Below are 16206 nucleotides of genomic sequence, written 5' to 3' on the forward strand. Positions count from 1 at the left end.
AAAACCAAAGAAAAGGTAAGGGTTCCGGCATTTTTCCGATGCAGATGTTAAGACATTTGGGAAAATCCGTAAATGCAATTTACTGGCAGATTTAAAATATTTTGTGGTTAAAAATAAGTGCAACTTATTTGTAAAGGAAATTAGAAAGGACTTGCATGAAAGAAAATGTTGAGCACTTACTTTATTCCTATTACAAATTTTACTTGCGAGTAGAAGTTTTAAATTAGTTGGATTATAATCTATATTTTAGCCTATTTCATTTCAATTTTAATCCATTTTAGTCTAAGTAATTTTTAAATTAATCTTATTTATTAATTAACTCAACCCATTTTGATCACTTATTTGTCAAAATAGTTGATAACTCCTTGGTCTTCAATTGCTTTGTTCCAAAATCCACAAATTTAAAAGAAAGCAAGCAATTGCTTCGTTCAATTACCATTAATTTTTGAGATTCAATGCGTTGATGTGACATGATAATTTTTAGGTAAAGATTTGAACGTGAACTACAAAACCCTTCTCATGTGCTGCAACCCAAAAAGCAAATTTATCGCATGGTTGAAAGAAAAAAACTTGGCTAATTAACCTCCTCATTTATCGTTACATATATCATTTGTCTCATTTGTCTGATGTGAGTAAGTATTTATCGTGATTCTTTTTTCTTCTTTTTTTCCCATGTCAATACCATAATTAGTCAATCCCAAGAAAACCATTTTTTTTACATCTCTCAACACAACACAACACAACATAAACTTTATACCCCACCTTCAATATAGGAATATAACGTTTTCCAATTGCAGCATTTCCCATAACCGAAGCATTCATCCAAAACCATGTTTTTTTTTTCAGGCTGAAGGATTAGAGGAAATTAATTAAACCTCGAGAATACATAGGAATTATAAATCATGGATCAACTTTCTTCATCTCTCAAGAAATCATTAACACCACACGGTTCTTATAAGAAGGTCTCTGCTGCCCACGATATCGAAAACCAACCTATACTGGCTCATCGAAGCCCGGAAGGCCCGTCTGCTTCCTCCTCCATCAACTCCTCCTCGTTGACAACAAGGTCCTCCATTGATCTTAATGATCGACGAGAGGTCATTGTCAAGATTGATGGTGGAGAAAAAAACAATGGAAACGAACATAATGTGTTATGGCACGAGACGAGTTATGAATTTTGGAGAGAAGAAATGAATAACGGGCCCCAAAACAACGTCCCGAAGACATTCCAGCGTGGCAAGGACATGTCTGAGGATCCACCCTCCAGACTAATTGGACAGTTCTTGAATAAACAGAGAGCTGTTGGATGTGAAATGGCATTGGACATGGACATGGAAATGGATGAACTGAGGAGTCAACCGAAACCTGAAAATGATCATAGCGCTGCTGGATCCAGTCCCCTAATAAATTTCCCCCCTGATCACACACACAATCATAGTCATACGACATCAAGAGAACTTAGAGTTTCATTTCAGGATCCGTCACCATCTAGTAACGTGGTTGACATCGAGCCTGACCAACCTTATAATAATGATTCATCGAGCGATGAAGAGGATGGTGCAATTAGTGATGCAACACCCAATGAGCAAAAGCATCTTAACCGAAGAAGGACCATAAACATGAATAATTCTCCAGATGATAATAATAACAGCAACACTGCTTATTACACTCCTAAAAATGGTGCTGGTGAAAGTGATCAGGTGCTAAGGTGCACTTCGTTTCAAAGAAGAGCGAGTGTATTAGGGAGAGTAAAGACAAAATCAAGGCTAATTGACCCGCCACCTGATATACCTGAGAGGAGATCAGGAAAAATAGGAAAATCTGGTCAATTAAAATCTGGAGTGTTAGGAAGAACTTCGGGGATGCTAAAGCCACCAGAGGAGGAAGATGACGATCCATTATTCGATGAAGATCTTCCAGAGGAATTTAAAAAGGGAAAAGTCGATTGCTGGACGCTGTTACAATGGATAAGTCTTATTGTAATTGGTACAGCTTTAATCTGCACACTTACTATTCCTTTGTTGAAGAGCAGAATATTAAGAGGACTTCATTTGTGGAAATGGTTAGTTTTGGTTCTTGTTTTAATATGTGGGAGATTGTTATCAGGATGGGTGATTCGGTTAGTTGTGTTCTGTATTGAGAGGAATTTTCTATTGCGGAAAAGGGTACTATATTTCGTTTATGGTGTTAGAAAACCTGTCCAGAATTGTCTTTGGTTAGGGTTGGTTTTAATTGCTTGGCATTCCATGTTTGATCAGAAAGTTGATACAACTAATAAGTTCTTGGGGTACATCAATAAACTGATGATATGTATGCTAATTGGGACAATGTTATGGCTGGTGAAAACTCTCATGGTTAAAGTCCTAGCATCTTCATTTCATGTTAGTACTTTCTTCGATCGAATTCAAGAGTCATTGTTCAATCAGTATGTGATTGAGACATTATCAGGTCCGCCTTTGCTTGAAATCCATCGATCTCAAGAAGAAGAGGACAGAACATTGGCTGAAGTTTGGAAGCTACAGAATATTGCAGGGGCACAGTTGCCACCAGAACTTAGGCCCCCACTTGCTCCTCGATACAGTAGTAAAGGTGCAAGTGTTAATGGTGGGCAAACACCAACACCAAAACCATCAAGAACAGTAAGTATCGCCATTTCTGGTCCCTTGTCAAAAAATCCAGATGAACTGAACCAAGGGATATCCATTGATCATTTGCATAAGTTGAATCCCAAGAATATTTCAGCTTGGAATATGAAGAGATTGATTAAAATAGTAAGATATGGGGTAATATCTACGTTGGACGAGCAAATACACGATACCAAAAGAGAAGATGATTCTACTACACAGATAAGAAGTGAATATGAGGCCAAAGTTGCTGCCAGGAAAATATTCAGAAATGTTGCCAAGCCTAGGTCCAAGTAAGTAATTTCATAATTTCCAGGTACATCTAATTAATCTAAATCATTTTTCTAGAACTAGAAGACATCGAACGTCTTAGAGGTTAAAATTAAGGTAAGAGAGCACATTATTTTACTAGTTTTTGAAGACTTTCAAGAGCGAAACCTTCTCTAATTTTCCTGTGAGGACGAGACAAGTAGATTCTTTTTTTAGCTGAAAAAAGATAAATGAATATGGCCTCACAAAACAAGAAAAATAACAAAAAAGAAGAGAAAAAAGGAAAAACTAACCAGATCATTTGCAGCATCGCATATTCATCAAGTTTCCTAGCTTGTCCTGCTGCTTCTTCCCCCTCATCTTGTGCTAATACAGATAACACAAAAGAAGACAGTATGGAAAGATACATATCTGTAATTTCCCACAGTTTGTGATCCTTTTACGGGTATCTTTCTTGTTAAATAATAGTACCTAATTTATGGAGATAACCATTTCATAGTCCTGATTCCTGAATTATGTCCAATTTTGGAATTACTACTGTTGAACTGCATGCCGATATCCAGCTTAGGTTTAGCCAGCTACCTGGTGTAGTGTGACTTTTATTAATCTTAATTCTTAAAGTTTTGATCAGTTACACTTTTCCATATCTTTTGATACTTGCTATGTCAGACAAAAGCAGCATAGACTTAAAAAAAACAGTCAACTGGTCATATTACTTCAGTAAATTTAGTCCCAAACTTTGTTCTTCTAACAGGTTCATCTATCTGAAGGACTTAAGTAGCTTCTTGCGAGAAGAAGAAGCTTTGAAGACTATGAATCTTGTGGAAGGATCACCAGACAGAGAAAAGATCAGTAAAGCATCACTCAAGAACTGGGTGGTAAGAAATGATCATAGAAGCAATGGATTTAACATCTAAATCACTTTAAAAGAAATTACCCCCAATAAGTGGAACTAATATAACCTGGAAATAAGACAAGGACCCTTCAACAACAAGTTAAATTGCACTGACTGTATGCCAGTGGATACAAGATATATCCGCAAGGAGTTTACCTGTACCTTTTTGCACATTAATTCTTGATGAAGTTGAGCACAAACTCTTGTGGTCTTATCAAATTGCATACACAAACAGGAGTATCAAATAACTATCCTTAATTTTTGTAGGTGAATGCATTCAGAGAACGGAGAGCTCTAGCTTTGACGCTAAATGATACAAAAACAGCAGTGAACAAACTTCATCAGATGGTGAATGTTTTAGTCAGCATCATCATTCTGGTCATCTGCCTTGTGATTTTAGGGATCGCAACCAGCAAGTTCTTGCTCTTCATCAGCTCTCAAGTCGTTGTTGTGGCATTTGTATTTGGAAACACATGCAAAACCATATTTGAATCTATTATTTTCTTATTTGTGATGCATCCCTTTGATGTGGGCGACCGATGTGAGATTGATGCAGTTCAGGTATATAGCATACTTTCTTGATCTTTTTTCCACTTTGTTATGTCTATTCAACCATAATAATACTCCATCCTTTTCATTTTACATGACAGTGTCAGATAAGTCATATAACTTAAAGAAAGAAAGACTTTTGACACATACCAAAAGCACCGTTAGAGCTTGTGATCTTAAATGTGTCATGACAATTCTATGGTTATAAGAACATGTCATTAAGGGTAAAAGGGGAAGTTTACGTGAAAAACTTTCCAAATATAAAAAGGTGTCATTCTTGTTAGTGTATTTATGTATCATAGAAAATGGAAGAGTGGTAAGTAATATTATTGTTAGTGTATTTATGTGTTTAGTAAGGCCTGATTTATTTATTTTCAATTTTCAGATGATTGTCGAAGAGATGAATATTTTAACTACCGTCTTTCTGAGGTTTGACAACCAAAAGATAATATATCCAAATAGCACTCTTTTAACACGACCTATTGGCAATTACTACCGCAGTCCTGATATGGGAGACTCGGTTGATTTTACGGTCCACATTTCTACACCAGCAGAGAAAATTGCTGCTATGAAACAAAGAATAATCAGGTATATGTTTGTTTTTGTCATCCAATATAATCTTTTATCACCACTATGAGTACTTTGAAGTTTGAAGAAAGTATGTAGAACCTGGAAGATTTAAACAAGTATGAGTTATGATTGGACATAATCTTTGTGGTTTGCTATTGCAGTTATATTGAGAACAAGAAGGACCACTGGTATCCCTCTCCTTCGGTGGTGTTGATGAACCTAGAAGATCTAAACAGGTTGAAACTTTCTGTATGGATCAGACATAGAGTTAACCATCAGGACATGGGAGAGAGATGGAACAGACGAGCTCAATTGATTGAGGAGATGATTAAAGTTTTCAAAGAGTTCGACATTGAGTACCGCCTATATCCCATTGACATCAATGTTCGTGGTATGCCTCCCATTACCTCCAACAGGGTTCCCTCAACTTGGCCTACTGCTGGGAATTAAACATGAAAATCTAATAGGAATTGGCTCACAGATGCTCCAATTTCTAAAGGCGAGAGTTATATTTTTGATGTTCTTTTATTAGAATAGGACATTCAGGCCACGGGGTTTTTGGTGTCTTACCCTTGATGGTCTATGCAGAAGTTGTTTTCCACTTTTGAAAGTAGACAAGTTTTCAATAATTAGCAGTTTTTACCTTCTAATATATGCAGATTCGGGATTTGCGATACAAAGTACCACTTCATCCACATAGTGACAATGGAAGTAAAATCAGTATAAATACATATGCTATTTTTAAAAAAAATCATGCATTATATAAAAGAGCTTGAACCGAAAATAGTGAGTGTGTGTGTCGCTATATGCTATCGAGGATGCACATCTATCAATGCCTATTATACCTGCTATACACATCTATCCCTGCCTACAAAAGATGAATATATCAATCAAGGGGAGATAACAAGGATATTTTTATAATGTAGAATGAAAATGGATTACAAGAACATACAGTTCGGGGATGAATTGGGATCAAGTAAGATTGTAATATTGGAGGATTCACGTATAGACGAGCCCATAAAGCGCAACATTTCTAGTAATGATAAATTTAATAGGAGCTGGCTTTAGCTAAATTACTTTGAAGTGAGATTCTTTTGATTAATAGTAAGCTAGCAAGTCCCCTTGCATTGAATATGGCTTTCGCAAGAAGGAAGTGGTTAGTTGAGTGAATTGCATTCAGTTGCCCAAATTCTTTTAGTACAGGAATCCTTTCCACCTACTGATCATTGATCTAATATTTATCATCATACCACGAATAAACTAATGGGACATAACTAACTTCCTGCTGACCTTGCTTAAAATCTGCGGCTGGACATCAGAAATACTGAAGCACGGCTGCACAGAATTATTGTTCATGTTGGAGCTACATCATTATTGCCTCTTGCTGCGGAGACCAAGATTGTTCTTTGATACTTGTTGGAGAGGTTCCTACTTCTTGACCCAAAGAACTTGTAAATACTCCTTAGTCCACCGTTGGTCTTGCAAATCTTGCAGAGTGGTGGATGTTGAATTATTGCTGACAGTTCTTTGGATACCATCATGAGACTACACAATGTTTCTCTATGGAGCTGTAGACATTGTAATGTGATTGGTTAGGTAGAGCAATCTATGCTGCAAATAGGTTTTGCGCTCATGTTTGTCTTCCACTATTATGAATAATCACCCAAACAATGACCTTGATCTTTAAGAATTTGCTTATAAAGCCTGCGAGAGTAATGATTTCATATATTGCTTACACAGGATATCTTGCAAAAATTTGTTTCTCCATTTTGCGTGCAAAACGCTGTGATTGCTTACTTCTGAGCTGCATTGAACTGCTTATGCAGCTCGATTTGTTTGCTGGACTTCTATGCAAGAGTTTTGCAATTGTGAAACACAGGTAATTTAGGCCAATAACCAAATATTAAATGCTAGAACAGCTCGTGGTAATCAGCAAAATTTTAGATGCTTCAATAGCTGACGATAATTGTTCAACAAAAAGTGACATGCTTCAACAATTAATGATGATTTACCTTTCTCTTATCAGCTGTCTCGCTATTGTAACAGAAAAGTGCATGTTTGAGGATATCAGATAATCGTGTTTCTACTCAATCATAACCAACTGGTATGATAAGGATCAATCAAATTCAACCTCTTCTGCTTCTTCTTGCGGTCTTATGTGATATCATCTTAATGTATTAAACATCTAGGACTTGTGACTGTCATGATATCCTTTCATGTATAGTGGCATTATAATTTGATAACCACTCCATGAAACTTTTTCCCTTAGCAATGAAACATCCAACGTTCTTCCTATCAATCCTGAGTGGACATCCAATCTGCAGTAGTATTTCCTTGATCAACCGTTTCACAGGGGATTCTCCTCTAACAACACTGTGTTTTCCTGCTCCACACACCACTATGATTTCACCTGGAAGAACACGATTTTCAGCAAGAAACTTGCATTGAAGCTGATGAAACCATTGTAATATGATCACATAAGCAGAGGTTAAATGCATTCCATGCAAGTCCAACTTCAACTCTGAAGGCTTCCACTGCATTGTCTCCTCCAAAACCGAGGATCCAACCAATATATTAACCAAAACCGCTTCATTCTCATCCAGATTGCCCATTAACTCTTCCAAAGAAAGAGGGACACTCTTCAGATCTTGCAGTAATAGACTAATTGTTGGGCAGGAATTCAAAACTGAATTGTAAGTTCTAATAGAAAATGGAACACCTGAAGCTTCGATTTTTTGGAGCAACGAAACCACTTCTGACAACTCATTGTGAGATCCAAATGAATTAAGCACCATATTCAAGCTAACTGTATCTAATTGAAAACCCATACTCTCCATTTCAACTACAATCCTTTTCATATCTCTCAAGTATCCTGATTTCCCATATGAATAAACTAGAGACCTAAATTCAAACTTTGACAATTTCAGTCCTAATTCCTTCATCTCTTCCATCAATTCCTCAGCTTTACGCGGTAATCCAATAAGACAAAATCCTTCAACCATTGAGGCATACCCTCGTTGCTTCAAATAAACAGACGAGGAACGCAAGAGAACAAGCTTCAGTTTTGTACAAAAATCCAAAACTCCTCTCTCCGAATTGTGCTTAGATTGTGAATGGATTAATTGAGAGTAGAAACTGCACAAATCTCGTTCTCGGCTTCCCAATTTAGATACCGTTTCAGTAACTAGGGTTTCAGCTTCATCAAATCTCTCTAGCTTGTAAAGCAATGCAATCAAGTCTGCCACTAGTTTCGAGTTCCAATCAAACCATGACGCTTCACTGATTTCCATATACAACTGCAGAAAGCATTTTGCTTTGCATTTAATCAAACTTATCGAAAACAAGTATGACAAAATTGAAACACATAATGATACAGCTGAAAACAAACAATTTGCTTCGCATTGAGTCATACTTAGCGGTGATCAGTTAGTAGGAAAAAATGAAAAACATAACTGCAAATAAACACTCTGCGTCACAGTGAATCGAGGACAAACTGAAATACACGATAAGAGAGAGACGTACGGGGAGGGCAAGAGAACAGAGGCGATAATGAGAGGTAGTAGTAGGAGATACAAGGTGAGATAGAGTACTGAGAGCGACGTGTTTGGAAGATGAGCCAACGAATTTGCGAAGTAAGTGGCGGGTAGCGGAGATATCGTCGGAGTCGGTGGCGATAAGGGTGGAGAGAAAGCGGTGGCCCTGTTTGCTCAATGAGCACCAAGGATCTGGCCGTGGACGGCGGTTCCAGAGGCTTAGCCGGTGACTTAACAGTTGTGCCGGCGTCGGAAGTAGGATACTTCCAATCATCTCAAGAGATTTAGGAATTAATCAATCAACTAGTACTATCTTCCTATCACTATGATACTCCAATTTTAACTGTACGGGCAGTTGCGTTGGTGGAGCATGTCAGGCGGATTGGATTAAATTTGGACAGATTGAATTAAATTTGAACAAGTTAAAATGAATCAAAACAATAAACAAGTTAAGATTTAATGAGTTGGGTCAAACGAGTTAGATAACGGATTAGTAATGGATCATAAATCAACCCGTCTAATTTTTACTAAGTTTTAATAGTTTTATTTGTTATTTTACACTCTTTTTAGTACCTAACAAATATTTTGGACATAAATTAATTAGATTTGGGCTAAATCGTAACATGTGCTCTATAGCTTCACCTTGCGTAAGGATTTAAGTTTTAGTATATGTTAATATATTTACTATAGATTCAATATTTTCTAAGACTGTTAGTCTTGGCAAAGGTTTTTGTACAAATGCACAATACAAAGGGCTTGTAGTTCTATTTTACGAGTTTTCGCTACTTCATTATATAATTTTTTTTTAGATTTAAGTTTTAGTCTATGTTAATATATTACTTTAAATTCAACATTTTCTAAGGTTGTTAGTCTTGATAGAGGTTTTTGTACAAATAACAATACAATTTTTTGTACAAATAATAAGGGCTTCTAGTTCTATTTCACGAATCACAACCTTATTGTATAAGTTTTCTTTCTTGCATTCATCCACGAGTCCATAAAATTAATTTTTATTATATATAATATTATATTAGACTAACATGAATTTAAGTTTGTAAAGATTATGAAAATCGAGAAGCCATACAAAGCTAATTACAATTTAGAGGTTATATAACATTGATATCGGCATAGATACACGCTTGAACCGCATATCCAAACGAAAGACGTAGACCAATGTAAATACTAAGCAGAAATAAAGTGCATTATACATCCACTTAGGGGTCGTTTGGTAGAGTGTATTAGGAAAAATAACGCATGCATTAGCATTGTGTATTACTAGTACCTTGTTTGGTACTCTTTTCCAACCTATGTATAACTAATGCTTGCATTAGTTATACACTCTATTGTGTATTAAGGTGTGTATTGCTAATACCATGGATTTCTAGGTATTAGCAATGCAATAGTTTTAATGCATGCATTAGATTAACTAATGACAAAACTACCCTCTAATAATAATAGTTATTATTATTATTATTATTATTATTATTATTATTATTATTATTTTTGTAAAAGAATGTGGGGGTATTTTTGTAAACAAATATTTTTTTAATAGTCTTTATACAAGGCTTGCTATTTTCAATACATCAAACCAAACAATGTATAAGAAATAATGCAAGCATAATTAATGCAAGCATTACTAATGCTTGCATTACTAATGCATGCATTACTAATACATCATATTCAGCATTATTCTTATATACTCTACCAAACGACCCCTTAGAGTGCAAATAGCAAAGCATCTCCAATTGAAACAAACTCCAATAGCATTGCATCACTTCACCATGTTTGGTGTAATGAGTGACTTATTCATTCTCTATCATAATAATCAAATATTGTATGCTGATACATATGTAGAAAAGCAAAAATAACTTAAAAAAATACAAATCAACTAATTTTTTTGAATAGTACATCTAAAGATAAAAATATAGTTAAGAGTAAAATCATAATTGAAGAATATGTGTCTCAAAAGTGTGAAAAATCCAAAGTGGTAACAAGCAATGACAGATGAATTTAATGCTCTTTTGGAGAAAAAAACGTGGGTCCTTGTTCTGTGTATTTCGAACATGAACTTAGTTGGTTCTAAATGGGTATATTACATAAAATATAATTCAAATGGATCTATTGCGTGGTATAAGGCTCGTCTTGTAGCACAAGGCTTTCATCAAAAACCTGACATCGATTATCATGAGACTTTTATCCTTGTTGTCCGTGCAACAACTGTGAGAATTATTCTTTCCCTTGTTGTCTCCTTTACTTGGCAGATTTGCCAATTGGATGTTAAAAATGCATTTTTGCACGGTGTCCTTACTAATTAAGGAGGTCTACATGAAGCATCCTCCAGGTTTCATTCATCATGACTATCCTACTCATGTTTGCAAGCTAACCAAAGTCATATATGGCTTGAAATAAGCTCATCATCGGACTTGGTTTAATCGCTTCAGTTCATTTCTTATTTCTCATAGTTTTATTTGCAGCAAATCTGATAGTTCAATGTTTATATATCGCTTTTCTTCTTATGTCCTTATTCTCTCCCTCTATGTCGATGATATTATTCTCACAGGTAGTCTTAATGGTCTTCTTGATCAATTCATTTCTCGTTTATCTTATCAATTTGCAATGAAGGATTTAGGCATTCTTCATTATTTTCTTGGTATTCAAGTGGTTCGTTCATCTCATGGTCTTCACTTGTCTCAAAAAAAGTACATTTCTGATTTATTGCTTAAATTTCACATGCACATAAGCAAACTTATATGTACCCATCTTGCTTCTCACACTTCTATCTCTCTATTGGACGGCGAGTTCCTTTCGGATCCTAGTGAATATAGGAGCATGGTTGGTGCTCTTTAATATTTGACTATGACACATCCAAATATTTTTTATGTCGTAAATGTTGTCTCTCAATTTATGCATGCTACTCACATGCATTGTATCAACTGTATTTTCAGGTATTTGAAGGGTACTCTGACTTATGGTCTGACTTTACGTGCCTCATCACCGACTTCCATGGTTATTGCTTACTCCAATGTTGATTGGGTTGGTTGTCCTGATAGTCGTTGTTCTACTTCTGGTTTTGCTATGTTCCTAGGATCTAATCTTATCTCTTGGGGTGTGAAGAAGCAACTAACAGTTTCAAAATCATCTACAGAGGCTGGGTATCGGGCTGTTGCATACACTATTACTGAGACTTGTTGGATTTGTCACATCCTTTGTAAGCTTGGTATCTTTTTTCGTGAACCAATTCGTGTATTGTGTGATAATATCAACTCCACTTACATGACCCGCAATCCAGTTTTTCATGATCGCTCGAAACATATTGTTGTTGATTTTCATTTTGTTCGTGACAAGATTGCACAAGGGATCTTATAGTTCAATATGTTCCGACACAATTGCAGTTAGTTGATATCTTCACAAAGGGCATGCCTTCATCTCGCTTTTATTTTCTATGAGACAATCTGTCCATACTTCGGCCAGTCCAGATTGAGGGGGTGTATTAATGCATATAGAATAGGTTGAATCATTTTAGTCTTACACTTAGTACTCTAAGAGTCCTTATTTACATAAGCTTGTACTCTTATCAGAGTCATAGTAATACATTGTACTCTATATAACATTATATATAATATAGAAGGCTCTGACGTAGAGCTCATCTTGGGTGAATATTATTCTACACAATGGATACATGATAGCGCTAGCGCCAGTTGGACTGGTCTCACTCAGTGGATTGATATTCTCAACTCTTTTTCATATTTTGAGTCAAACCTTGAGGACAAGGTTCTTATCAAGGTCGGGAGTATTGTTGTGAACCAAGCTGGACTATAAGGGCCTATAAGCTAGAATTGGTGGAGACTGATTCAGTTGAAATTATTGGGTCGAGTAATTAAAATATTAGATAGTTTTATTTGAAATACATGCCCAATTAAGCTACTAGTTAAAAAGGACTGTGTGTTAGAAAGAAGAGTTCTATGCGTATTTATTATAGCTTAGACTCAGTATATTATCCCCCATCTCCGTTCTACGTTCTAGTTTCTCATCTCTTTCAGGCTACTTTCCTCCATTATTCTCATTTTTCGTCCTTATTATAGTAGAGTTTCCGGTGTGATTGAAAAGAAGGAAACTAGTTGTGTAGAGGTTTATGCACATATTTGGTGGGTGAGCCACCTACACTTTCTGTAAATAGTTTTTGACAATATCAACAAAATGATAATTGATTTTTGTTAAGTGTTCTACATTGTTTGAACGATCCTCTGCATTTCGTACATCATGAGCTAGCTTTTGAAGTTAGTTTTAATACATTTTTTAACGAATAAATTTGAAGAAGTTGACGAATTTTGACTTAAAAAGTGTAAAAAAAAATTACAACTCTTCATATATTTGTTGAGTATTAGATTTGGCTTTATGGAGTTCAGAATGTTTATTCTCTTATTAGTAAACATAGTCGCGCTTTGCGCAGTCATAAAAATATTACTATTATATTATATTAAATAAACGGATTACAAATGTAATTTTTTCATTAGAATCGTCTTGATTGACGTTCTTTTTAACATTCAAGTGAAAAAATTTCCTCCTGTGCACAAATTAAGTATTAAGACTTTCATGTAACGAAAAATAACAAAAGTTTTCTAGATTCATAGAAAGAAAATTAAGTATTTAATTGAAAACAATATTTGTTATTCTTATTTACTTAAATTGGACGATATTTTATAACCAAAAACCTCCCTGGGAAAATGAAAATCATTTCTTTTTATATATATTTTTTATGGCGTTCTTTGGGCTTCTCTTATACATACTATTAATTAATTTGTCCATAGTTGGAGGATTGTTATTTATAGATTGATTAATCATGAAAAATTAGGTAAAAGAAAATTGAGAAGACATGATATTTATGTAGAGAATGCAAATAGATTAAAGTTTTTTTTTGTAACTCATGAAGCATTATTAGATATAGTAAATATGATAATTTATTTAATTATTAAATGTATAATTGTTTAATGGAAAAAAAAATTTTAAAAAGGAGAAAAAAGAGATATATGAATGATGGCCGGTGCCACATCACCTTGTTTATATCTAGCTTTATTATATATGTAGATAACATACCTTGATTACAATTGCAGTTACACTTTGATTTGCTACACATTGTATTTGTTGTACTTTTTTGCGGAGAAAAAAATACAAATACAAACTAACTAATTGCTTGAAACAAGGAATTGATCTTTTCTGTTATAGTAAATTAGCTGAAATCACTCCCTAAAAATCTTTTTATTGCAAATTACACTCTGGTTGTTACAAAATCGAAAGCCAAGCAAATTCGAATACAAAAACGCAAAATCGATCAAATATACTCTGTTCCTCTTCAATTATGTTGTATTCATTTAAATTTGAATACAAAGTCACTTTTTGCTTCTGACTATATACCAAAAAGTGCTTATTTCTCATATTGAACAAGTCATACTTATTTTTCTCTATGTAAATTAATTTTCTTAGTCACATGGATTTTTTCTCAACAGTTAATTTCATGTATTTAACTCAGCATTTCAGACGCAAGAAGCACCAAACTATTTACCACGATCAACATTTTTAGTAACTTTCTATTTAATTTTTGAACTTAATTTTATAATTCAAACACAATATTGTTTAAATATATATATTCATGTGTTGTAAGTATATACTTTAAGTTATCGACCACCTTAAAGTTGTCCGCATAATTCACTTAGACACCTCCACTAGGACTTGTACCTATTAAACACTTAAATTATTCAAAACATATACTTATTAAACACAAAACGCTGATGTGACAATTTAAGTGTACCTTACTTGACATTAGGCACGTGAACAGGTTCCAAATATCATTTTATTTTTATTTATTTTCTAAGAACTTGTACCTTTTTTTGTTTTATTGACATTTAACATTAAAATAATTAAAATCAGTTTTTTATTTAAAATTAATTTCTTGGTAAACCCAAGAAATCAAACCCACCCCCTTTTTCTGCCATCGTCTTCTTCGTCCATACTCTCTGTTTTTTTTTTTTTTAACTTTGTTATTTCATTTATTTTCATTCTTTATATAATCTGAATCTACTAATTAAATTTGATTTTGCAATAAGAAAGAAGATTTTCAGGCATTGAAGTTAAGAAAGTTAGTCGGACTCTGTTCATCTATATTTCTAGCCCCTTTGAACCGACATCATCACACAAATTAAAATATAAGTTAATTAAGTTTATTGACAATGATATTTTAAAATTTCATAGAATTAATTTGAGTATTCTCGATTTCTTATCGCCGTTAATTTCAAAATGATTCACATTGATTTATTTTTCACAGACATCTCAAAAATCATTTTGCTAAGCTACAAATTATTCACGAATAGATTTAATCCCACTAGGTAACTTCCCCATACAGGTTTAGAATTTAACTTATTTAATTATATTAAACCAAAAATAAATTAATTATGTGAGCCATAGAAACTTACAGATACTAAATTTAAATTTTGAAAATAATTATAATTAATAACAAAATGATAAATTATTTTTTAATTTTTCAAACTGAATAAGAAAAAGTGAATGGAGAAATTATAATTGATAAATTAACGGATAGCTAAACACACCTTAAATAAATTATTGTGTTCACCAAAAACATAGGTCCTTAAGAACGGGCAAAAGTTTTAGTAGGTGAGGTTGAATTATTTAGGGTTGAAAACAATACTTATTTTTTTATCTTTCAAAATTACAAAATAATTTTTTATAGTTAGATTGGGCAATAGGCCATGGGCCAGGTGTCATAACTTTATTCGTAACTATTTTAAGCTACGGAGTGTGAGTTACACGCATAGGGTTTTATGTATTGATTGTCATTTTGTGTCTAATAGATATATATTTGTTAATATTAAAGTGTCTTATAGGTACTAGCCTTAGTTGAGGTGTCTAAGTGAATTATGCGGACAATTTTAAGGGGTCATGGATGACTTAAGCCAAAAAAACAATAGGTCTAGGCTTAAGTCATGTCTAGCCCCTTGAAGTTGTCTGCATAATTCACTTAGTTACCTCAACTAGAACTTGTACCTATTGAACACCTATACCATTTCGAATTTGAACCACTTAGACACTTTATGCAGATGTGACACAAAAAGTGTAATGCACACCTTGTTGGGCGCGTGAAATAAATAAATTAACGTTTTTCCTTTGTTTTTTCAAATTTTTCCATTATTTTTTAAAAAAATAAAAAACTTTTTATCTTTCTCTCTCTTTCACCATAAGATCTTGCTGCACTATTTCTTCACAAGAATACACTGCCATTTTTTTTAATCTTCTTATCACTATACTATTAATTTTTCAGATGTAGAATTAACCCATCATTTTTTGTCGGAAAAAAGGAGATCATCATCACAGTTTTTTATCGAAAAATGGATACCATCATCTACATCTTTTTTCGCCGGAAAAATGGAGACCATCATTCACATCTTCTTTGTCGGAACAAATGAAGACCATTATTTAAATATTTTCTCTCTTCCTCCTCATCTCCCCCGACCACACTGAACATAAACAAAAAAGAAAAAAAAAACAAATTTGAAATCACAATAAAAAAAGAAAGACCAGATCTTTCAAGAAAATACTATCAATTTAAATGAAAAAAAGAAAAAAGGAATAGAGAGAAATAAAAATAGTAAATTCATACTTAGTATATATATTAAAACCTCCATTTTTCTATATTGAGAATTAACCATGGTGGACAAGGGTAGCTGTTAGGGAAAGAGAAGAAAGGGAGGGCTGC

At 34.0% G+C, this 16206-nt stretch overlaps 2 protein-coding genes across 2 annotated transcripts; one reads left to right on the forward strand and one right to left on the reverse strand.

Moving 5' to 3' along the window:
• Positions 1-743: 743 nt before the first annotated feature.
• On the forward strand, positions 744-5527 carry LOC125865190 (mechanosensitive ion channel protein 6-like). The gene is made up of 5 exons (XM_049545383.1): positions 744-2917; positions 3649-3772; positions 4057-4350; positions 4724-4926; positions 5070-5527. The coding sequence occupies exons 1-5, from the start codon at positions 903-905 to the stop codon at positions 5356-5358; spliced, it is 2925 nt and encodes a 974-aa protein (XP_049401340.1). The 5' UTR covers positions 744-902; the 3' UTR covers positions 5359-5527.
• Positions 5528-6837: 1310 nt separating this feature from the next.
• LOC125865193 (pentatricopeptide repeat-containing protein At2g17033) lies at positions 6838-8781 on the reverse strand. Its single transcript, XM_049545386.1, has 2 exons — positions 8431-8781; positions 6838-8204 (listed from the first exon to the last, which is right to left on the reverse strand). Exons 1-2 carry the CDS (start codon positions 8713-8715, stop codon positions 7110-7112), a joined length of 1380 nt encoding a protein of 459 aa, XP_049401343.1. The 5' UTR covers positions 8716-8781; the 3' UTR covers positions 6838-7109.
• Between the last annotated feature and the right edge of the window lie 7425 nt (positions 8782-16206).

This window comes from Solanum stenotomum, chromosome 5 (assembly GCF_019186545.1).
Source record: "Solanum stenotomum isolate F172 chromosome 5, ASM1918654v1, whole genome shotgun sequence".
NCBI lineage: Eukaryota > Viridiplantae > Streptophyta > Magnoliopsida > Solanales > Solanaceae > Solanum > Solanum stenotomum.